The 13465-nt window shown below is 35.1% G+C and overlaps 2 protein-coding genes across 3 annotated transcripts; both read left to right on the top strand.

Moving 5' to 3' along the window:
• Nucleotides 1–4325: 4325 nt before the first annotated feature.
• LOC310741780 (uncharacterized protein) lies at nt 4326–7843 on the top strand. The gene is made up of 6 exons (XM_083570029.1): nt 4326–4939; nt 5192–5586; nt 5672–5832; nt 6169–6301; nt 6396–7661; nt 7743–7843. The coding sequence occupies exons 1-5, from the start codon at nt 4675–4677 to the stop codon at nt 6570–6572; spliced, it is 1131 nt and encodes a 376-aa protein (XP_083426155.1). The 5' UTR covers nt 4326–4674; the 3' UTR covers nt 6573–7661; nt 7743–7843.
• A 1220-nt stretch (nt 7844–9063) lies between these two features.
• lrrc23 (leucine rich repeat containing 23) lies at nt 9064–12456 on the top strand. Of its 2 annotated transcripts, none has more exons than XM_083570027.1 (8): nt 9064–9117; nt 9256–9398; nt 10552–10661; nt 10768–11030; nt 11378–11508; nt 11587–11723; nt 12003–12207; nt 12328–12456. In XM_083570027.1, the coding sequence occupies exons 2-8, from the start codon at nt 9288–9290 to the stop codon at nt 12355–12357; spliced, it is 987 nt and encodes a 328-aa protein (XP_083426153.1). In that variant the 5' UTR covers nt 9064–9117; nt 9256–9287; the 3' UTR covers nt 12358–12456. The 2 variants fall into 2 exon arrangements, with proteins under 2 accessions (XP_083426153.1, XP_083426154.1); XM_083570028.1 differs by having other exon boundaries at nt 9083–9155.
• The last annotated feature ends 1009 nt before the right edge of the window (nt 12457–13465 follow it).

Genomic DNA, 13465 nt, shown 5'->3' on the forward strand with positions numbered 1-13465 from the left:
TAATCCTGGTTCATATATATGTGTGTGTGTGTTATATATAAAATTCCATGATGGCACTAACAAATACATGTAAATACAAAACAAACTTTTAAAGAACCTTTTATTTGCCATCCACATATATATATATATATATATATATATATACATACATACATACATACATACACACACACACACACTAAATCTAGTTTTCTCAGATATGATTTGCTGGACTCCAGATTGTACATGTTCAGGTCAATCAAAACAACAATAAACCTGTCTCATTACCTGTTTAATTGTTCAACACTTTTGCACATTGTATCTGTTTTCTTTTTCAAACTATTACATTTTGCCTGACATTTTTTACTTTTTGGAATTTTTTTTTTTTTAAATAAGAATGTATACATTATGAAATAACGTGTGAAGTAAATAACTACCTCTTCACCACGTCACCTGTTAATGGGTTGTGATATATTAGGCAGCAAGTGAACCTTTTGGCCTCAAAGTTGTGTTAGAAGCAGGAAAAATGGGCATGCGTAAGGATTAGAGCGAGTTTGACAAGGGCCAAATTCCGGGCCGAACATATCCAAAACCAGAGCTACAGTGGGATGTTCCTGGTCTGCAGTGGTCAAAATCTATAAAAAAAAAAACTGCTGCAGGGAAAGAACAGTGGTGAACCGGCGATAGGGTCAAGGGTCGCCTAGGCTCCCCTTAGTTTATGGAAAAAGCCTGTAATGTTACTCTTAGCACACAAATCTATTAATAGAATGATAGTCAAATCAATAATTGATATCTATTACAATTCTCTTGTGTCCAAAACCTTCTTTTCAACTACTTAAAAAAATAATGCAAATGAGGCCACGGGTGTTGTGCAGGAGTTAGGAATTTTCTCCACCATTTATTACTCTTAAATTGTTACGTTTGTTGTTGAACTGACACTGAACTATATATTTGCGTACTAAGTAGATCCAAGCGGCAATCAAAACAAATTTGTATCCATTCATAAATAAAAACGTACGACTAATTGCATTAAATGTAGTTAAATAAAAAAAGTACGATATTCTTTGAAATGTAATGAAGTTAAAGTCTCCCCAAATGGAAAAACTTCAGTAAAGTACAGATACTCAGTGTTCAACTCTAGACTGAAAACACATTTATTTTGTCGGTAGGTCTTCCTTTAGCCTTAGATCTTTCTCACAACCTGATCACATTGTATAGTGTCCCTAAACAGTTAAATGATGAGAATGTTAACAGTCTTTATTTCAGTCACCCCTCGTTCTATCTTTCTCTGTTGAGTAAACATGCCCCTGAGGTTCCAGTGACCAGTGTTCCTGTCATTTTATTTCTTCAAATCTGCCTGGTTCACGCCGACGTCCTACCTCTGGATGCAGTCCTCCTCAATGGAGACCACTCTGTGCAGCTGGGGATTATTCCACTATTACGGCCTAAAGATCAATGAAGTCACTGAGCACCCCAAGAACTTTGAGGATTGTTTCGGACTGTAATTAATATCAACAGTCTCCAACAATGGCTCAGGATCACAGGTTGCATGAATAGTTCTGCATTTATGCACCCATTACTGCATACCTCAACAATGGAACTGCAATGAATAGACATTCAGTGCCACCCAGATGAGGATTAATTCCCTTTTGAGTCTGGTTATTCTCAAGGTTTCTTCCTCATGCCATCTCAGGGAATTTTTCCTTGCCACAGTCGCCACTGGCTTTTTAATCAGGGATAAACAATTATTAGGAACTACCTTCCCTTAAATAAACTTACACATTCTTTTATATAACCTTATTACCGCTTTATCTCTGTAAAGCTGCTATGTGACAATGCCCACTGTGAAAAGTGCTATACAAATAAAATTACATTTAAGATATGCAGAAAAGCTAGTACAGTCACAAACTTTATTTACATCCTTACTGTCCACCACTGATATACAGTGGCGTAATAACATGCACAGTCAGGAAACAGATATTTTAGTTAGGCAACATGTGACAAGTTATCAAATATCAAAACTCAACCGAAGTGTTCATTCCATCGACTTTGTCCACTTGTGACCTGCACAATGATGCAGTCATCTAGTCATGTGTCAGTAGTGCATTGCAAACAATCATGCAGAAATGGGTCAAGAGCTTCACATACCGATGTTCACACTGAATATCAGAATACAGATCAAGGGTGATCTATGTGACTCTGACTGAAAGGATTTTCTGCTCACCACAGTTGTAAAGAGTGTTCATTTAAGTGTGTATTCATGGACACCTAAATAAGAATGGAGGCTATTATAAGTGCGAAGGAGGAATCAACTTCATATTAATTGGTTTTTAGATAGACACTTCGTGCACTTGCCAGTATAAATAAAGAACCTTTATTTATTATTTATTTATAACCTTTGTGTTAGCAGTAATTCTTTAGGAGCTGGAGTAGGGCGTGTATGTAAAACACCTTCATTGCATTATTTAAAACATGAATTGTGATGCAATGCCTTGTTAGCAGCAATTGGTACTTTCTGTTCACTAAATGTACTGTATATTGCACAACATCTGCCTTCTGTACAATACTCAGCAGGATTTCTGCTTGACACAATTGATTGTAGCATTTCTGAACTAGACATCTTTGAATTCATCTCCTGACCGCCTTAAATTGTTTATTGTTTACTGTTGTTTACTGTTTACTGTTTTACTGCCATAAGCATTTTTTTTGTATATACATCTTTTTCTCTCACATATATATCTATCTTTATATCTTATATATTCTTATATTTTATTTTATATAGTTTTTATACTTTATTTATCAGTCTTCTTTTTCTTTGTATAATTTTTCTTCCCATCCTATTCCCTTATGCTGGACCGTCATAATAAGCATTTCGCTGCATGTCAAAACCTGTATGTATGTTTATGTGACAAATAAAATTTAATTTGATTTGACTGCCTAAATAGACTGCTATCAGCATCTTCATACGTCACAACAATATTGAGCACTGAAATTCTGACCTGTTTTGTAGCAGCAGTCATGACTGATATTAACTTTGTCACACTGTTAATAGAGTTTCAGTCCATGAGTTCTTTATCTATTGGATTCGACATGAGACATCTGTCTTGTAATGTTTGTTGTTAGTTACACGTGGAGAAGCTTTAAGCAGAAGAAGGGTCATGTGTAAATACACTGTCCACTACGTACAATCCAATGTCAGTGTCAATGCAATTATAATTCAATAATTCAATCGCAGTAATATTTACTTAATATTTATAGATTTTTTTTTGTTTTGTTTGCTGTATATTGATTAACAGAGATGACACAGACAGCATAGCTACCAAGTTTGCATGTGTGTGTGTATGTATGGGTGTGTGTAAAGGATAAAAAAATTGCTAATAGATATTAGTTATTCACTAACTACTTCATTATTCATAGGTTACATATATATATATATATATATATATATATATATATATATATATATATATATATATATATATATATATATATATATATAAATTTATTTTAAGCAGGTACTAAGATAATTTATATATATATATATATAAATTATCTTAGTACCTGCTTAAAATAAATTAGAATAGATTTAAAATCATGAAATGTATTAACCTCTAAGTATTTTAGTCGTTTAATGAAAAAAGACTAAATCTAGAATATTAAGTCATAGTCATACTATGCTTTATTATTGTTAGTAGTAGTAGTAGAAGTAGAAGTAGTAGTTATTATTATTATTATAACCCATACTTATACATAATTTATAATAATCTATGAATGATTCACTAAATGAAAACCAAAAAGACCAGACTGTATGCAGGTGTTAAATTTTTATCACTTGTTACTGCGGGATGCTAAAGTGTAAAAGTTTACTTTACTAATGGAAATAATAGTTCTTGATTAAAATTGTTATTAAAAGACATTTCCAAAATCTGTGGCTAGATGAATATACAGTATGAGGGTTGGAAGGATTGTTTAGTAAAACCTAAGGTTCAAAATAATCATAATTATGATTTAATGCTTTTATTCTACAATAAATTAAGGGTGTATATGAATGATCACTCACGTGGAGTTTGTCTACTGAAAGCTTTTTTGGACTGTTTGAGGGGTTGTTAAAAATCCTTTCAAATCACGTGGCCAGCCGAACAGGATATAATCTTGTGAAATATTGCATATAGTATATATAATGTATGTTATGTAATAATCATTTATATATTTTTTACATTTTACATAATACTGTAATAAATGTTCATTTCATTGTAGCGTTGTAACATGTGACGTACGCGCGTGCGCGCCTGCCACCCTTGCGCTCATTTCAAACCGCGCAAGCGCACCGCAGAGCTGCCAGGGTCACGTGACCGTGCGTCAGCGTCGGGCATGAACGCGGAAGTGTTTTCAGTATCACACTGTTGTAAATGCCGGTGTGTGAGAGGGCGCTGTGTTTATTAAGAGCGTCGGGGATGAATAATTCATAATGAATATAAACAACAAGCGTAAACGAGGCGAGTAAAGAAAGAGATTTGGTGATATCCGTTATATTTACGTTGCTGATATATCTTTAACTTTACTGCACTTCTTGCTATGGTAGTTATGCTAGGTTACAATTTTTACTTGTGCGGCTAATCGGGTTTGACAATGAAGATCTGCTCCGTTTAGCCCAGCTGTCATTATTCAGGGAGGAAAGAAAGACCTTGTTACAGCATGTCTGACTCACAAAACCTTTGTGATACGCCTAAAACCATCAATGGTTGCAGAACTAGTGGAAGTCTATCACAGGAGAATCCAGACAGTGTTGAACGTCCATCTTTATCAGCTACAACGTTACTGTCAGTTAGAAAAAAGAAAATTGTTCTTCACATTGATCTAAACAACACCATCCTGGTATCCGATGCTGTTACAAAACAAGGCACTGTTGCTGCTCTTGAGTATTTTCTGTCCACTGTGACCTGGGGACGGATGGCAAAGGGTGAGAATGGCATGAGTTCTTCACATCTTGTTAAACATATATCACAATATGTTGATACATTCACGTTGTGATCAATTGTTACCATTCACTTTTCTGTGTTGCTGAAATAAAGTCTCTGAGTTACAATTTTTTGATATTATCTTTAAAATAATTTTTCTACATCTTCTACGTATCTATATGTTTTCAGCTTGCAAACATACCATCTGAGTATTTTATAGTTATCAGACTGTTTTATTTTTTTTTGCGTCACAGGAAAATGGGAGTGGATGTGTGAGTCTCCCTCTCTGCACCCCCCATGCGATGGTGCTGTAAGTTACTACTCTCAGTTTGGTCGAGTTGTAGATTTCACCACAGCTGGACCAGGCAAGTGTTTCCGGAGAGTTCTTAAGGAGCATCTCGAACTGCTTCGTTGGCCTTCTGACCTGCCTGCGCACAAGGATCTCTCCGTCAAAGGGGAGGATGGAAAGTTGTACCACTGGATCCTGCCCTCGTTTTTCCATCTGTTGCAGGATCTGGTCTCACAAAAGATTGAGTTTTCCATCTTCTTTCGAACGTTTGGTACAGACCTTCCTCGTCTCTTGATGGTCGTTCAACAAGTCCTTGAGCAAGGCACTCATCCGCTGTTCCCTATGCTTCCAGAACTGAAGGTAGATACATTCAAATATAAAAACCTCAGTACATAATTTGTTCTTAAATTTAAACTCAGGAGGACTATTTTTTTCCCACTTGTAGCTAAGTGTGGACACAACACCTGGTCAGATCAGATGCAACACTAAGGGCGTGATTCTGGTTCGTGGAGAGGAGCGAGTATCAACACAGGATGGGGAACGAAGTCTGTACAACTGCTTAAGCTTGTCACATGGTCTGGGTGGCTTCCAGGACCACTTCAACTGGTAAGAATCCAATTATATGTGACCTTAGAGCCATCCTTTTTAGATACATTCAATGTGGTTAAGATTTTCCAACATAAATCGAAACTGGGAAAAAAAAGCTTTAGCATGTATGTACAGTCTCCTGAGAAGGTATTAAAAGAGCAAGGTCAGTTCTGTTCTTTTGTCTTTCTATAGTTTGTGTTTAAGATTAAAACAATGAATGACAATAAATCAGAATTTTAACTTTCCTTGTAATGTATCTACATTTGGTTAGAACGCTAGGGCATAAGTAGATCCTTCTGGTAAATAATGTGTGTACAAGGTCTAAAATGCACATAATTGTCTTCATCTAAACAGGTGGGCACGCAACACATACACCATTATGGGAGGAAAGCCACTGTGGGTTGACCCATTCGACTCCACGATCCAACACATCTTTATTGATGACAATATCCGTCAAAACAATGATGACACTATCGTGCATCCCAAGGTGAGTGGAAAAACCATGATCTTTGTTTTCTCACTAAATGCCCACATTATAATGCAGCTAAAGCAGCTGCTTGTAATCCATCTTGCCTCTATAGGTATTTCTGGATCCCATTGGCTCTGAGACCCGCACAGCCTCCACTTCAGAGCTGTATGACCTGTGTTTGATTCAAACTGATCTCCTCAGAGCCATTTCTGATCCCAGCTACTTCACCCAGCGCATTCAGATCTGCATGGAGAACTATGAGAGGAACCTTAGGCAGCAACTCTGCTAGATTCCACATGCCTACTTTCAGGAGAATCAACACAGACGTCACTTTAATATACTGCATTTAACGATTTCAGAAGAATCATGCATTTCTGAGTCATGCATTTGAGGCGATTTTTCATTATTAAAAAGGTCTGTAGGATCCTATATTGGTCAAATATGTGTTCATATCTGCTCACAAGAGAATTCAAGAGTATTAGGACCTTTGTGCATCACCTTAAAAGTGCAGTATGTGTAGTAGTTTCTCAGGTTCAGTTCACATTTTTATATACTGCATTCCTAAGTGGAATCCACCATTTTTCCATAAATGGCAGCTCACAACACAAACAGTTTTTAGCAGTGTACATCCAATCATATGGACTATTTTTTTTTTATAAATCTAAGCTGCATTTAGCTGCATTAGGCATGCATAAAAACAGAAGTAAACAGCAATCCTAATATTTTCTTGGTTTTAATGAAACAGTAAAATACACCTTAAACGGTTACACAGTGTTGTGCATAGATTATGCAGTAGACTGCATACATTCTGATTGCTACCTTCTCATATCTCAAGTTAAAAAAAAAAAACTAGTCAGACTACTGCAAGAGAATACAGTAGAGATATTAGCTGCTCCAAGTACCAAATAAATAATAGATATTAGATAGGCACAATATAGAAACTTAAACGTCAATAGACAACAATTCTACTAGTACTGTAATCTTTAGTTCTATGCAATTAACACAGAACTTCTCACTTATGATGAGCCGAGATGTTTCTTTAAAGAAGCGTTTCCTGACACCTGACAATTACTCAGGGACTGTATTTTTGTAGGAGTATGTTATTATTTACATACTTATTTTTTTGGGGCTGTTTTGGAAAGGGTATGGGACATATAGTTTCAAATGTGGTTATGAAATTGTACATCTTGTTATTTTGAGCATCAACATTGTTCAAAAATGAACACATTTGTTTTTTTCATTTGAAAAGTACAATATATGGGTAAAATAATATTTGTGAAGAGTACATTATGCTACTGAAGTCTGACACTGTGTCAAAACCTATTTATTGATGCATTTATTTATTTTTTTGTTTTGGGTGATATAAATGATATTTTGGGTGGTTTTTTTGTTTTGTTTTGTGTTTTTTTTTTTTTTCATTTTTTTTTTTTTTTTTTTGGAAGGGGGGGGTGGTGGATAGGATGTGTTTTCTTTTTCTTTTAAGCATTTTTGCTATGTTGTTTACTTCTCCCCAGTTTTTAAAATAAATTGAATAACTAGTCTCTGACTCTGGAGTTAAAACACATTATATTTGTATGACCTTTGTTGGGGTATGAAATAGATTATTTTCTAAGAATTTAAAATATCAAGAGGATCTCTATGATGTGCACCAAAAACAGAAGAGAATGGTATTATATTAACCCCAGTGATTCTTTTATTTTTATACTGAGGTAGTCAAAAGATGCTAGTTCTTCCAAATCCCAAATATCCCATACAATCCCATTGTGCATAATGTACAATTATAAAAGCGATTAAAATATATCTTCAATCTCGATCATTCCAAAAGATGTGAAAAGATATTGTGTGCCACTAACCGTAATAATATTTTGCTCTTGTTATAATAAGATTGATATGATTTATTAATTCGGGATGCATTTGCATAGCTTTTAACCAAGTAGTATGTCCAACTTTTTTCTCTTCCAAACCCCATATATCCCATGTAAAAAATACTTTACAGGTATAAGGGAGAATACTAACCTAGATATGTAAACTATATCATGCCAAAAGATGTTATGATATATAATGTGTAGCTAACTTATTATAGAATAAAATATAGAGGATTTCATGATGCAGCTTCATACTGTAGCTCTAGACCAAATGTTATGTCCTGTTATTTCCTCTCACTCAATCAATTTTAGAAACTATTTTATCACGCTAATGGACTAGTTGGATCTGGAGCCTATCCAAGGAATACTGCACACGGGGGTGGAAGCTTTTCCAGTTCACCACAGCGACATGGTCTGAATGAGTGAAATCCATAATTAATGCAATCAATGTGTTTAATATCAATGCCCAATAACTAAATAACATGAGAATTCATGTCAAATCATGGCACATCATGAGTCAGTAGGTATTACCATTACTCAGCATGTTCATTTATAACATGACCAAACTGTCATGACTGATATATTTCACATATCACATATTCTATACATGTGTATCACTTTAAGGATGTCCCATATTACTAAACACATTTTGATAAAAAGGGGTTTCTTTGGGTTTATAGACTATAACTGAGAGGAATTATGAATGATGAAAATACATTTAGTGATGGTTTAGTGTGGAAATGACTTAATTCTGTTGCTGCTGTATTTAGTTTTATTAATGCGTGACATTTCTTTACTGTCCCATTAATATCTGAAATCACTTTACTATGTACGTGTTAGTGTACAAAGTAAAGTAGTAGCGGTGCAGAATGCCGGAAGAGGCGTGGCTAACGAATGACTTTGTTACCATAGTAACCACTGTCCACAACGTGACTTGCAAAACAGTAGTGCCAACCTGAATATTTACGGGTAAACACCAGCACAGAATGAAAACAATTTAATAAAACGTGATAACGTTTTTTCCTCTTTTTTAATTACCGAGCTCAGTGAATTGGTAAAAGCCGAGACGGTTTTTAAAATAACAGTCTTTCTTTTTGGTGTTTTCAGTAACCGGATCGTTGGTGTTTTAATGAAGAAAAATGTCATTTAGTGATGAAGATGAAAATGTTTTACTCGACGATTCTGATGAAATGCAGGAGGAAGATGACTCAGAAGACGCCGAGCCCAAAAAGAAGGAGGTAAAACCAAAGGTTCGTCCTGGTGATAATCATGTTTCCTGTTAATGTTTATAAAAGTTGACTGGCACCATGTGGCTCTTACACTCTTACATTATTGGAAAGGGTTGTGGGAAAAGTATTTGTGGTGTAGATCTTTATTTTAAATAAAGAAAACTTTAATAAAACACTATTTTATTTATTTAAGACTTTTTAACTACCTCCATTTGTCACAGTGGAACACAGTGAGATCTTTGCAAAAGCTTAGCTGTTATTTATCCATTTTACTGTGAATATGGATCTATGATTTAGATAATTGTCCTGATGCAAGGGCCAATAACAATTCAGTTTTAGACCCAGACACCACTAAACAGTGTAGTTTCTACAATATAGAAATCCTTCTCTTTTATGGCAAACACACCTTTAGGTTTTGTTGCGAAAAAAGTTCTACTTTTGTTTCATTTACTCACAAAAACCAGTTCCAGTCAGAGGTCTGGTTACGATCTCCAAGAACTTTTGTTTGTGGGTAGATAAAGAATGTTTTGGCACATCTTACAGATAGTTTGTTGGCAAGAAGGTAGCATGTAACTGAAGTTGTGGAGGCTTGTTGAAAATACTACAATCTATTCTTTCTCAGTGTGCACATGGATAAATTGTTTTCAATTTCATAATTTTTGGGCATTAAATGGGGCATTTTCAGGTGTGTAGCAATTAGCTGTTTGTTCAGCTGTTGACTGACTGATGGAGGTCAACACACAAAATCTTCATTGTGTTGATGGATAACAGAATTTGAATTTAAGTCCAAGAAACAGGAAGTGGACAATAAGACTTCCTAAACACACACAAACTATAAATGGGGGCAAAGGACAGTAATTGTGAATCAAATAAAGTTATTACAGAAAAAATCCTAATGTAGGATAACTTGTAAATAGCTTTATTTGAAATAAATGTTTTTTACCAATGTATGCTCTATTAGAGAAAGCTAATTAATAACAAAGACTTTTTGTAATTGCCATTTTATTTTACTTTTTGTTTTTGAAATCTCTACTTACCAATGGTGGCAATAACACTGGTGCTGAATGTATGCAGTTAAAAGATTGTGTATATATTTTTTATGGGTATTCCTTGAATTGACTATAAAAAAATGTCAACCTATTGCTGCTTTTTATTGTTTTTTTTATGTTGTCAGATTGAGCCCTGTTCATTAACACAGGATATGATTGGACAGAACCTTTCCACTCTGTGCCGGACAGGTGATGGACTTTCTCATGCGTTTATCAGACTTGACCTAAAAAACAGGTTTGTTTTTCTTTCTTACAGAGTAAGCAAAATGAAAAGTGAATGTTCTTATGTTTTATAGACTAACAAATATAGTTAACTCTCTATTGTCATCATTGTTAATCAGGAATCTGGTGGATATTGTCATTTTGAGTTCGTTTGTCCATCTACGTTTCCTGGACATCTCCTCCAACTACTTGACAGACCTCTCACCACTGGCTACACTGACTGAGCTGCTTTGGATAAAGGCTGATTCCAATCAGGTTCAGAGTCTTCAAGAGCAGTTATTTGACCAGCTTTCTTATCTGCAGTGGTTCAGCCTCATGTCCAATCGTTTGAGTGATATAAAGGGCCTTAAGGTACCTGCACTGGAAAGCCTTAATCTTACAGGTTAGTGAAACATCTTTAGTCTGTACAAAAGTCTACTTTTCATTTACATTTCATTGAGTAAAGATTATAGAATTCGCACTTACTTATACTTTTGAGGCTATGCTAAACACAGTTTCATAATGTTGCTTTAAATATGCTGTACAATTTTTTTTATCTAAGGTAGCCAGTCAATATTTTATAAAAAAAAATTATAAAAAAAATAAATATTAGAATGTACAGTTAGTTATCTTACAGTTGCTTGGCTGAGAATAATCTGCCAGAATTTCCAAATTTGTTGCATTACAGAGAGATTATTAGGAACAATAGTTATTTTGCCATCAGTCATTATTTCCCCTTTTCCTCCACAGATAATAGCATTCAGACACTGTCTGGCCTTGATTGTAACAAGCTGACCAATCTAATTACTCTGGAGCTAAGAGGAAACCATTTAGAAACTACAGATGGTATTTTTCTCCCCAACCTGCGACGTCTCTACCTGGTGAGATGGTCATATTTCGATGTTTGGTGCATGTAGGAAATGTACAATTATCGATCAACTTTCTATGTTCTATTCTAGGCCAATAATAAAATAAAACGGTTAGAAGGACTGGACAAACTGGAGCACCTAACAATCCTTCAACTTAGAGACAACCAGCTAGAGTCACTTGATGGAATCAGTCCCCGTATGAAATCTCTGCAGTATCTTAATGTCAGGTACTTGAATGGCTGTGCTGTAGTGATGTGCAAGGGTTTGTTGTAATTTAAAGTGAATTCAGTGATTCTTTTTGTAACTGTTTAGGATTTAATACATTTGAGGGAAGAATTTTTACAAGATGGTTAATAGCCAGACTAACTAATACTTCAATCCTAAATGAGAGATCTATAATTTTCTGCTTTACTTTAATATGTCTCCAGAGAAACTTATTTAGTCTGCACACTCTATCAAACTCACTCTCTCTCTCTCTTTTTATTCCTTCACAATTTCATGCAAAGAGGAAACAAGTTATCTTCTCTGCATGCATTACAAAGCCTGATGGGTGTTGCACAGACTCTGCAGACCCTTGTGTTGGCAGACAATCCTCTATCAGAGATGGAGAATTACCGGCTCATTGTTGTCGCACGCCTTTCTTTCCTTCAAAGACTAGACAAGGGTACTGTCTCCATTGTGGAGCAGGCAGAAGCTCAAGAAAGAATCAAGGTATAAACCTTTTCTACTAGATTAGTAATGCCTTATGTTTATTTTCATACTAAAGTAGTGCACTGATATATGAATATGATAAGTAACTAATAATCTCATCATTGTGTCTTTTTGTTTTAGGAATTCCCAGATTTCACAGAGGACCATTAAACATGACTAGAAAGCTAAAATGGATTCATTTGTCCTGTTGCATTGAAAAGTTGTCAATGGTTCATTATATAAGTGCCAAATAAAATCAATAGTTTTAAAGTGTGTGTTTGTGTTTTAACAAGTCCACGTTACATTTTCTAACTGACTTGTACATTTTTTTTATAATGCAAGATTATGAAAGATGATTCATACATTCTGTTAAGTATAATGATCTATTGAAGGTGATTGATTACTTTAGGTCTTTTTTTTCTTTCTTTTTCTATTACGCTTTAAAGTAAGTGAATGTCATCATGTAAATATCTGAAAATAACTTGAAATCTGTGTTTTTAACTTCTGAAAGGGTGATTTCTATAAAAGTAATGAATGTGTCAGAAGAATGGATGGTCAGGGCTTGAGGTGGTTGTTAGAGGGTCATGGATGGGCCACGGCCTGGACCACAAATAGGTCACGTTACTTTAAAAAAAAAATTATTTAGGAGTATCAGTAAAATTAGGTTTAACTTTACACATGCCATATGTCTATTAGATTTTTACAGTGCATGTCTTATGCTGTACGTAAATGAAATGTTTCTCGTAGTGTTTTTTGTCTAAAATGAATAGCCTTATTTGTCACATAAACATTACAGCACAGTGAAATTTGTTCTTCGCATATCCCAGCTTGCTTGGAAGCTGGGGTCAGAGCTACGGGCGGCCATGATATGGTGCCCCTGGAGCACAGAGGGTTAAGGGCCTTGCTCAAGGGCCCAAGAGTGGCAGCTTGGCAATACTGGGGCTTGAACCCCTGACCTTCCGATCAGTAACCCAGAGCCTCAACCACCGAGCCACAGATTCCAAATAATATAAAATATTTTACAAAATAAACATCTAACAGACAGTATTTTCGAATTAAAAGGTGTTTTGTGATGATGTAAATGCTTATAATGGATACAGAGCTTGTATTCACTGTATTCCGGCTTATTCATACATTTATTAATGCATCTTTCTTTTTTCTAACCCAATTTAAAGATTTGTGTTGGAATAATCTGTACTATGATGATACTACACCGACGCAGGCGATTTTCCTTAAGGAAGGATGAGAAAGCAAAATTCACCTTCCTTGTTGACTCATG

Source organism: Silurus aristotelis (assembly GCF_946808225.1).
Source record: "Silurus aristotelis genome assembly, chromosome: 19".
Taxonomy (NCBI): Eukaryota; Metazoa; Chordata; class Actinopteri; order Siluriformes; family Siluridae; genus Silurus; species Silurus aristotelis.

Excerpts from the sequence above, each read along its gene's own strand:
- lrrc23 (XM_083570027.1), top strand. The coding sequence starts at position 9,288 with ATGTCATTTAGTGATGAAGATGAAAATGTTTTACTCGACGATTCTGAT. Across the intron at positions 9,399-10,551 it reads AGAAGGAGGTAAAACCAAAG|ATTGAGCCCTGTTCATTAAC; the intron begins GTTCGTCCTGGT and ends TTATGTTGTCAG. Across the intron at positions 11,509-11,586 it reads ACCTGCGACGTCTCTACCTG|GCCAATAATAAAATAAAACG; the intron begins GTGAGATGGTCA and ends GTTCTATTCTAG.
- LOC310741780 (XM_083570029.1), top strand. The coding sequence starts at position 4,675 with ATGTCTGACTCACAAAACCTTTGTGATACGCCTAAAACCATCAATGGT. Across the intron at positions 5,833-6,168 it reads TTCCAGGACCACTTCAACTG|GTGGGCACGCAACACATACA; the intron begins GTAAGAATCCAA and ends TCATCTAAACAG. Across the intron at positions 6,302-6,395 it reads ACACTATCGTGCATCCCAAG|GTATTTCTGGATCCCATTGG; the intron begins GTGAGTGGAAAA and ends TTGCCTCTATAG.